Source organism: Podospora anserina, chromosome 7 (genome assembly GCF_000226545.1).
Source record: "Podospora anserina S mat+ genomic DNA chromosome 7, supercontig 1".
NCBI lineage: Eukaryota > Fungi > Ascomycota > Sordariomycetes > Sordariales > Podosporaceae > Podospora > Podospora anserina.
In genome coordinates, this window is record NW_001914854.1 from 2,762,737 (window position 1) to 2,772,908 (window position 10,172).

General features: G+C 52.7%; 5 protein-coding genes across 5 annotated transcripts, besides 1 other annotated feature; 2 read left to right on the forward strand and 3 right to left on the reverse strand.

Annotated features, from left to right (window-relative positions):
- Nucleotides 1–100: 100 nt before the first annotated feature.
- Nucleotides 101–331: a repeat region (rgion duplique sur le chromosome 7).
- A 2,902-nt stretch (nt 332–3,233) lies between these two features.
- On the reverse strand, nt 3,234–3,914 carry PODANS_7_9655 (uncharacterized protein; the record flags this gene model as incomplete). Its single annotated transcript, XM_001908300.1, has 1 exon — nt 3,234–3,914. The coding sequence occupies one exon, from the start codon at nt 3,912–3,914 to the stop codon at nt 3,234–3,236; it is 681 nt and encodes a 226-aa protein (XP_001908335.1).
- A 774-nt stretch (nt 3,915–4,688) lies between these two features.
- On the reverse strand, nt 4,689–5,301 carry PODANS_7_9660 (uncharacterized protein; the record flags this gene model as incomplete). Its single annotated transcript, XM_001908301.1, has 2 exons — nt 4,689–5,057; nt 5,104–5,301. The coding sequence occupies 2 exons, from the start codon at nt 5,299–5,301 to the stop codon at nt 4,689–4,691; spliced, it is 567 nt and encodes a 188-aa protein (XP_001908336.1).
- Nucleotides 5,302–5,730: 429 nt separating this feature from the next.
- On the reverse strand, nt 5,731–7,806 carry PODANS_7_9670 (uncharacterized protein; the record flags this gene model as incomplete). Its single annotated transcript, XM_001908302.1, has 1 exon — nt 5,731–7,806. One exon carries the CDS (start codon nt 7,804–7,806, stop codon nt 5,731–5,733), a length of 2,076 nt encoding a protein of 691 aa, XP_001908337.1.
- Nucleotides 7,807–8,286: 480 nt separating this feature from the next.
- PODANS_7_9680 (uncharacterized protein) lies at nt 8,287–8,803 on the forward strand (the record flags this gene model as incomplete). Its single annotated transcript, XM_001908303.1, has 2 exons — nt 8,287–8,461; nt 8,562–8,803. 2 exons carry the CDS (start codon nt 8,287–8,289, stop codon nt 8,801–8,803), a joined length of 417 nt encoding a protein of 138 aa, XP_001908338.1.
- A 592-nt stretch (nt 8,804–9,395) lies between these two features.
- Nucleotides 9,396–10,172, forward strand: PODANS_7_9690 (uncharacterized protein; the record flags this gene model as incomplete). Its single annotated transcript, XM_001908304.1, has 1 exon — nt 9,396–10,172. A coding segment is annotated over one exon (777 nt), but the record flags the coding sequence as incomplete, so codon positions are not given.

Below are 10,172 nucleotides of genomic sequence, written 5' to 3' on the forward strand. Positions count from 1 at the left end.
CTAAAAACCTTTTCTGAATAGAAACATACGTTGCTCTTCTCTTTACCTTCATAATATATGGTGTTTTACGGGCGTTCATCCCACCTGTGAGTGACCGGCGTGCCCGCCTGACGGTAGCTATGTGTTTCTTTCCTCTTTGATAACCAGACGTTCCACAGCCTGGAACTTCTTTGACCAGCAGTTTTGGTCGATCATGATCCTGGCCCAAATCCAGAAGTTCATGAATTTCGTGTACGTGCTTGTGCTTGATGATATGAGTTTCGTCTCAGGCCACCAGCGTTGTCGGGTTCTTGGTTACTGGTCCTTTCCTGCGGCCCCACTATGGGCGAGGTGCAGGGGGATGAGGGGGGGTGGTTGCTGTCGTGAAATGTGGATATTTTTGTCCACCGCAGGGCTGTTGTCGGTATCAGACCTTTCCAGAGGGAAGTCGGGAATGCAATGCTGTAGCCGCTCAAAACCTTCTCGTGGAAATCCTTGAAATGACTTGAGGATCAAAACCCCATGTACTACGGTCTGGTTCTATTGCGGGTAGTTTATGAAGAGAGACGGGGGGGGGGGGAGTACAAGAGTTGAGAAGAAAGAAAACAAGATTAAGAGAACTTTGCCGAGTTTAAGGGTGTCATGGGCTTGAGTAAAGAGGTAAGAAGTCTATCCTTGATACCCAACGAAATAGAGACTGCGGTTGGGAACAAGGGCTGGGTTAACAGGTCTTGAGCCGATATTGAAGATAGCCAACAGGCTTTTTTAGTATACGGTTCAGACTCTTGGAAAAATGATCAACAAAACACATCACCCCCCCCCCCCCCCCCATCTCATATCAACCCCTCTTACCGCCCACCTCTAGCTATCGGAAGCCTATTGGTGTTGTTGCACCGTGCTCTCGGTAGTTGATCTCGCCGCTGTACCTCGGTAGGTAGCATCAATGAGCACCCAGAGCACTTAAAAATGGCACTATAACTCAAGAGAGAATAGCAGACTGCTCGGTTTAAACAATTGGTTCGGCTGGGGATGGGGTAGGTGAGGGTTTAATTGTGGGTGGACTGGACGGTGGTTGAGGTGGTTTTCGGGTGAGACTGGCTGTTGTTCAAGGTGGTCTTGGGGTCAAGCTGGGTGGTGGCCGAGGTGATCTCGGGGCAAGACGGGGTGCTGTTAGGGGTGTCGGTTGTGTCGATGGTCAGGGTGAACGGGGGGGGATCATTGGCGTGGGAGTTGACGTGTCGGTTCTCGGGCTGAGTGTCGGGGTGGACGCGGTGGAGGTGGCCGGCGTGGGAATTGGACTTGATGTTGCGGTCGTGGTCGGTGTGCTGGCCTGGTTTCCAATGAAAGGAGAGATAGTGGTGTTTGCAATCCGGGTGAGAGTCGAGGTGGAATCCTCTACTGCTGTCGTGACAGCTGAGAAAGCCGGCTCAAACTTGTTGACCAGGTCTTCGAGTTGTTCAATGAGTTCTGCTTGGCTTTTGATCTTTTGATGTAGCTTGGCGACCAAGAAGGGGTCGTTTAAGCCGCAGGTGGTGGCTTCATGTTCGGTCTTGGTGTTTTTCGCAGTCTCGTAGTGCTTGGTCAGTTCGATTGTATGTCCAGAGAAATCAAGCCAGTAGTGAGCCCAGGAATGGTAGAGATCAGCCCTTTTTTCGGTCTGGGTGCAAAGCGGGAGTTGATTGCGGTTCTCGGTCATGAATTTACTCTATGTGGCATCGAAGTACCTTTGCAGGACTACGGAGGACAGGTAGTTCATTGCCTCCGGTCCCATCCCCTGTCCCATCTTTCAATGACCACGACAAGCGGTGTTTGGCATGATGGAGAAAGTGGTCAGCTTCCAGTAGTAAGGTATAAAGGCGAGTTCGATCGTGATGAAGCACAGGGGAAAGAGGAACAAGTGCAATGTTTTTGGTTGCGAAGTATAAATACCCTCTCAGGAGTTTTGGTGGGTCATTGACAAACCGGCGTTGCACCACTCCTAGCTGGCCACCGGACAACTTGCTGGAATTACATCATCCAGCGGACTCCCCTTTTGATAGGTAAAATAATGACACTTGATATTTAGTCTGAAGCCATTCAAAGATGGTCAAGAAGCCTTAAATGGGAGCTAGTAGGCACCAAAGGATACCCTAGTCAACAGGCGGGATAAAGTCCACACGCCAAAAAAAAAACTAAAAAACTTCAACGATAGTCAACAAACCTATTTCCTCACCAGAATGGTATAGGTCAACCGTCATCACACGTAACTGATTTTCATGACTGGCTATTTTGTCTAGGACGTGAGAGTGGGAAGGCTGTCAAGCACCTGGTTGCTACAGCACTTCTCTCAAGACTTGGGCACCAAAAGCACGGCACAGTCGAAGTAGGTAGACAACTTCCAATTCATTCCCATACCAACCTGGAATTTTCGACTTTAAAATAATAGATACATGAAATACTCAATCCCATACTCTCCTTCTTTAAGGTCCAACCTTTCGGTGAATCACAACTCGCCATCAGATTCATGGCCAGGCCACCGCAGGTGAAACACCTGAGACCGTATCGTTTTGAAAAGGTGGTAGATCTAGGGCCTCCAGTGATTAGGTGCTCAAAGCAGCTCTCCAGCTTGATGGCATGATTGCGAAGAGGTTGTATCATATGTCTTGTCCAGTCTCTCCTGTATGACTACCTACCTAGGTGCTGGGAATAATATACAAGAGTATAGGGAGTAAAGTATTGGCTGACAGGTTGCTCGGAAGGTGATTGTGTTCTATTCTGATAACGGGACACGCTGTGGGCAAAATAAAGGCATTATATTATACCTATCTTTTGAGGACTTTGATATTTTGCCGCAGTCTCTATTCTTCTGTCTATGGCGTGCACGAGTTAAATTGTGCTCAGGATAACAGAGCGTTTGATTCAACGGGTGACAAGGTTGGGTTGTTTGAACGAGTTTCTAACCGGCGTTGAGTTTACCGTACTATGCTCACCTGGAGCGGGGTGAGGGTTAGAGTAAAAATCGTGGTGATATTTATACCATACCTATCTAAGCTTCCACTTTAGGGGTGTATCTCTCGGCAGCAATCTCCATTTCTTTGTCTATAACGTGCCCAACCCGAATTGAGATTGCCATCCATGGCAACAACCACACCAAACCAATATCTCCTACACCAAAAAAAAAAAAAAAAAAAAAGAAAAGAAAAGAAAAGAAGAAAAAAACACATTCACCATCACTAACCAATTCTCCAAAAATATCTCCATCCTTCTACCCTTCCTCAAGGACCCCAAGGCTGCCCACAAGAAGCGGCTGGCTTCCCCTCCGCTAAGCCTTTAGTTCTGGGGGCCTCATGAACCGACAAACCCGCCTCAGAAGCTGGACTTTCAGCTTTCACTGTCAAATTCGGTGTGTTGATCTGTGTACCAACAGCCGAAATTCCACCTGTGATGGTGGAAGAAAAGTTGAAGGTGGGAGGCTTGTCATGTTTACCGAGGTTTTTCGTATCCCTCAGCGAGTTTTGCATCCATTTATTGAAATCTTGAATCGTCTTATTCAAGTTCTCCAGAGTCTTATTCAAGTCTCCCATGGCCCCTTCGAGGCTCTTATTGGGGTTCTCCACGTCCGTTCCAGATTCCCCCATGTCCTCCTTGAGGGCTTCTGTGGCCTCGTAATTTTCTTCGAAGGGTCCACTGACAGGAGTGGCTCTGTCTTCGAAGACGCCTCCATCTGAGGCCGGGTTCTGCGACCAGTTGATGGCTTCCCCGCGCGCTTCAGCACATTGCTTGAACCAATTGGCCCAGTTCCACATCCTCAAGCCCACTTCATTGTGGGTTAAATCGATGCGTCTGGTGTACACCGCCCAGTTGATTTCTCGGAACTGCGCTTCTAGGCGCTCGACGACGGCGGGATCAGAGGCGATCCTGGGCCGGTAGTAGGTCGTTGGCAAGTGGTTAGACATTTTGATGATTGAGTCCAATGGATGGTTTTTGCTGAGTCTCTGGAGTGGTGGTGACGACGAGGATGTGACGAGAGTGGTGAAGAGTGAGAGTGGTGAAGAGTGAGAGAGACGAAGAGTGAGAGAGACGAAGAGTAAGAAAGACGAAGAGTGAGAGAGACGAAGAGTGAGAGTGGCGAAGAGTGAGGCTGGTATTAATAGGTATGAATAAATAACCTCACAAAATCATACTTTGAATAAAGAAAATCTTCCAAAGTCTAACCACCCTGAACAAAACTCAGATTACGCCTATCTGATTCACATCTTCCCATCAAGCCACGATCTCCTCCCATTTGCGGCTCAAATCAGCAGCCAAAGTCTCTTTTCCAAGCTCTCTGGCCAGCAAGCAAAACGTCATCTTGACTCTCACAACTCAGATCAACCCCCATGACAGCTTCGCCTCCACTTATCCAGCAAGACCCAGCAGCCAAAGCCTCCTTTTCCAAGCCCTCCAACCGGCAAAGCAAATGTTATCTTCACCCTCACAAACCCAAATCAGCTGCCACGACAGCTTTGCCTCCACTTGTCCAGCAACCATCTTTGCAATTCCCTCATCGCAAGCCATTGAGGTCCACACGGGGAGCCCTTCCTCGGAAATCTCTCACCTGAACTTACCACTCACCACCTCCAACCTACCACGCCCCCCTCAACCCTAAGAACTCCACAGCAACCCCAACCCCTTCTTCCCCTCCTTCCCCTCCTCACCCTCCTTCTCCCCCCCCTGCCCAACAGCCCCCTTCAAATCATCAAACACCCCTCCCACCGCCCCCCGAATCCGTCCCTCGATCTTTTCCCCCAATCTCCCCCCCTCCTGTCTGCCATCTTTCTGTTTTCCTCCCTCCAGTCCGCCCCCTCCTCATCCTCCTCACTGGTGAGCTTAGGCCGCTTAACGTGTGCCTGGTCCAGCCCGGAAACTGTCTCTGGGGCTGAGGTCTCGGCTGGAGCAGAGGTTGTGGGGAGGGTGGTGGTTTGGTCGAGGGTGGAGTAGGGGGTGGTGATGGTGCGGGTGGAGGGTTGGTCGGGGGATGTGGTTGTGGTGGTGGGTTCGGTGGTGGAAGTGGTGGGTTGGGTGGTGGAGGTGGTGGTGGTGTTAGGGAGGGAGGTGTGCTATTCTGTTAGCATATATCAATATGATTGGAAATAAACAACCTACCCCGGTGGGGTGCTCGTTGGGGCAAAAGTATTGAGACATCCTGAAGAACAGACTGGTGTAGTTCGGTGTTGAATGTGTATGATGGGATGAGATAGGTAGGTAGGTGATGATGGGATTCAAAGGACGAGGAGGAGGTACGGGAGTATATATACACCTTCTCACACGATTCAAGGATGCCAAAAAAAAAGGCCCTTTCATTAATCATCCCAGAACCCGCTTTGTGTCCCGTTCACACAAAAGTCCCTTTGCGCTCCCCTATTTGCGGGGTCTTATATTACATGTGTATGCCTCTGTGACATTCAGCATCACCTCCCCCCACCTCCCAGCTCCCACACCAGACAACCCCTCTCGGTTGGGAGGACAAAGTGTTTCCGGTATGAAACGAGCTGACCGCCTGATCAAAGTGTGATCGTGACCGGCCAGGTGGTACTGCCGTGTCTCCCAGAACACCGGATCATTCCACACGGGCCGGCGATGGGAGCGAGTCCTCCTCAGCTGAGCCCGAACAAACCCGTAACATGCCCCTGACACACACACAATCCACAGCCTTGAAACCGCCCTTGTCCGCCCCTCCCACGTAAGCTCTTACGTCCCCTCCCCAAAACAGGGCTCGCAACACCGTCTCTCTCACAACTTACTCCCCCTCTCCGGCCTCGAAAGCGCCCCACTCATCATGTACATCTCCTCCTGTCTCTCCGGCGCCCTTCCAAACAACACCGCCTCCCGTCCCCCCTTCGTCCCCCACCACGCCACCCCGATAGCGGCCCTCTCAACGTCCATCTCCCCACTCACCAACACCTCCCAGAACCTCCTCTTCACCACCTCCCTCAACGCAGAATCCCTAATCTCATTCACCGCGTGAGAAGCAAGCGTCATCCAATCCTCAAAGATATCCAACTGCAAAAACGGCAACGCATCAATCAACGTCAAAACAAGCGTACTCTGCTCCGACATCGGCTCCTGAGCCTCCAGGGGATCAGCAGCCGGCGGCGGCGGAAGCGGTGCCTGCCCATTAGGATCCTGTCCAGCAATACTAGCTCGGTAGCGGACCATCTCAAGGAGTGTCTCCGCCAGCTGTGGATGACTGGCGGCAATAGGGAAGGGGGGTGATAAAATCTGCATGACTGTTTTGAATGCTAGACGGAATTGCCGTGGGGAGATGTGCTTGGGAAATGAGGAAAACAAAGTTTCTGCGTAGAATGGGACGATCTTGACGGTGATGGGTGCGTTGTGTGGGCATGATAAGACCGACAAAACCGCGCTGTGGGCTGACTCGAACAGCTCCATCATGCGAGGTGATAGGGGCGCTGCTGCGTTGGTGAGGTAGGTGATTGCCGGCTGGATGATCAACTTGTCGCACGCTTCTGGTGGGAGGTGGAGTGGTAGGTGTTCGGCTACGTTGAGGTAGAACAAGTCGAGTGTGCGGTGGAGGGGATGGAAGGGGATTGTGCCTTCGGTGTTTGGTTTGATTTCCTCCAGGAACGCTGCTGAGGCGTCCCCGAAGCGGGAGAGTGTGTCGAGGGAGGTTAGGTAGGTGAACTGGTACACCTGGAAGGAGTCGCTTCCGTTCCTGGAAGAGATAAAGTAAAGGTTTCGAAGAGTGTGTAGTGTCTTGGCGGCCACCACTGACGCCACATCGTGCTTCTTGAGGCGCCAGTCAAGAAGACTGCGGGCCACGACGGCTTGCGAGACGGCGACGATGGCATACATGACTTTCTTGAGGAAGTTCCAGAGCCCCTCCCATGTCCCTGACATGGTTTCCGGGGTGAGGTAGATGCTTTCCTCGGAGATCTCCAGCTCGGAAAGCTTGTTGTTTACTTGCCAATGCTGAAACAGCTTCCCCGTAAACGCGATCAAGTCATCCTGAAGCTGGAGGATTACTTGGGAATCCCGAGCATTCTGAATGGCGTACCCCAGCAACCTCGAAAGGGGGCCCAGGCCAGACACCAATGGCTTCTTCTCCAGCTGGGTGATATGGAGGTATGACGGCGAGTTTGGTTCCCACGTGAACCTTTCCACAGCTTGTCGAACATCGATATCAACGGCGCCAAGAAAATACCCATTCTCAAGACCATCAGCACCAAGCATGGCCGTCGTCGCAGCCGGGATCAGAGCATCGCAGTTCAACGAGGCGCGTGATGACTCCGACAGCAAGGAAAACGTAAAGTTGAGCGCCAAAGTGACAGGTCCAGCAGGCGCTTGCGGGACTGGTTCATTCTTCCTCAGCGCAAGATTGGCAGCCGTGACAACAGCACGCTCAACCGTCCGGCGCATCCCTCCGCTTAACGAATTCCGGTTCCCGCTCTCCATCCCCATCAACACACCGGCAAACACCAAAAGATGCTGCCATCTGTTTGATTGACCGTCGGCTCCCTTCAGAACCGCTGCTGCCCATGCGTCACTGCCCAAGCCGCCACCCGCCCGCGGACCCTTGTGTTTGGCGTTCTCAAGCTCGTTCCGGCGCACGTGAATGGCGGCTGAGTTGAAGATGCTGATGACCCGATAACATGTGCGCATGGCATCCGGACGGCCCCATATTGCCGGCGCAATCAATAGTTGTGAGGTGAGCAGCGAAAGATTCAGGGGATTCGAAAGGTTGGTCAACAGCGCCGTGGTTGACCCGTAAATCTGCTCGGTGCGCGCATCGTCGTGAACGTCTTGGTAGAGCTCCAGGACCTTGGTCAGTAGGCGGTCGATAGACATGGCGGGTTGCGGTCGACCGGAACTTGGATTAATTCATAAGAGAGACGGGGAAACAGTCCAACTCTGAACAAGCAGCACCAATAGTGAGAAGAACAATGAGCGAATCGACAGAATTACAGTTTGATATTGAAAAGGCAGTGAATCTACAAAAGTCGAGGGGCAGGCGCGCGCGCTCGGCATCAAAGGTGCGCCGCGCCTGGGTGTGTCGTCGGTGCCGAGGCATATGCTTATAGCCGGGTTATGCATTAACCAAGCTCGCCCAGCTCTGCCTTGTTAGTGCCCCGATGCGCTGAACTCAGCACCAACCACCATCTAATAACTACGGGGGCTCAGCTGCAGCTTGATCCACTGGCGATACTGATATCCATTCCTGCAACGGACGACACGGCCGGAACTTGGCGCTGCCTGGTCGCGATGGACCGCATATCGTGAGTTTGCCCCCTGAATGCTGTCTATCGTTGCCAGTATCCTAACCTGACCATGCAGTCGCCATATCCGACGCGATGGTCCTCCTCCAGGCTATACCCAACCGCCGTTCCCGTCCCTGTTCTGGCCGCCCCAGGACTCCAAGGTCGCGCTCTACGAACTCGACGACATCTGGAAGTTTACGCTCTACTGGACCCTCATCCTCTATGGCCTGTTTCATCTGGGCGCCGTGGGTGTAGCCGTGTTGATGCAGATCGGCAAGAGGAGGTCTACCTGGAAATATCTCTGGATTGTGCCCCTGATCTATGCTTTTATCGCTGCGTGCGAAGCTGTCATAGCCGGCAGTGTTGTTGGGCTGATGTCGGTTTCCCTGCTATTGCTGGTCAGGGTGTATATGCTGATGTTTGCAGGGTCGGTGCTGGCTATCTTGCTGGAAACTTCACCATGTCGACCTGGGTTCCGTTTGTATGGGGCTGGGTCAACGTCTTGGTGCTGCTGGTCGCGTCCTTCAGAATACAGGGCGGTCTGTAACTGGCACCGAGACAATGGCTTTTGCGCTTCTTGGGCTTGAGCAGCACTCTTTGTCTGGGTTTGACAGAGTCAACAGTAAGCCCAGTCAACGGTCATGACAAACACAACGAGAGAGAGACCAGAAAAGCTTGCGCCTGTTTCAATGGATAGGTGCTTCAGTGCTCAGGACGTTGAAGTTGAGACAGCTCCATTGATTTATGCAGCATGAGAGATCCCAGCTATTGCGTCATAACGGGGTTCCACCCCTGTATGGTGGGGGCGCTCTAACATGCCTGCCGGCGCCCCAAATCTTCAGTTGACAGGGCAGAGACGCTATCCGACACTCAGAAACTCAGAAGCTTGACAGACGACGATCCAGCCAAATCCTCAAAGACGAAGAGAAACAACAGCTAGTTCAACAATACTTGCGCTACAATACTAGCAATCACACCGGGGAATGGGTTAGGAGAAGAAAGCGCACAGCAAGGGCCTTTGTTTGCACGAGGCTTCCAAGCTGCCTTCTTCCGAGCCGCACCGCTTTCAGATGGAGAGAACATACCGAGCATGGGCGCCTGACAAGTAAGTCTATAATTGTCTGACATTCTCCAACCCGTTTCAACCACTTTGCCCACCTCGACCTCTGCATCAACGCCATGGGGGAACCCAAGCGCGCAACCCTTCACACGACCGAGCTCAACGGCCAGGTGCCATCTCCGCGCAAGGCCACAGGCCGTAGTTCGACGACCTCTTCGACAAACTCACAAAGAAAGATCCATCCTGTCGAACGTGCCAAGACCACCGAGGAGGATCCCAAAGCTGACTCTGAAAATGACAGCGCTCTGGCCTACAACAACCCAGACCGTCTCTACTACCCTCGACAGCCCAAGTCCCTCGCCGGGATCGCCGTCCGCTCCTTTTGCCTCGGAATAGCCCTCACGATTGGCATCTCGAGCACGCTCTACATCCTCCTCTTCACCTCCTCCCCGCTCTGGCGCCTGCCCTTTTTTCTCGCTTCCCTCTCCACCTTTCACTTTCTCGAATTCTGGACCACGGCCGCGTACAACACCCGAGCAGCCGAGGTCTCGTCCTTTCTCCTCACGGCCAACTGGCCCGGCTACGCCATCGCCCACTGCTTTGCCACGCTCGAATGCCTCGTCACCAATGTGTTTTTTCCAAACGCACAGTGGGCGCCGTTTCACATTGGGAAACTTGTTTGTGTGGCTGGCTTTGCCTTGACAGTGATTGGACAGACGGTCCGCACGGTGGCCATGTGCCAGGCTGGACCTAGTTTCAACCACTTGGTTCAGCACCAGCGGAACGCGGGCCATGTGCTGGTGACGAGCGGGATATACGCGGCGTTCAGACACCCGAGCTACTTTGGGTTCTTTTGGTGGGCGCTGGGGACGCAGCTGACGATGGGGAACGTGGTA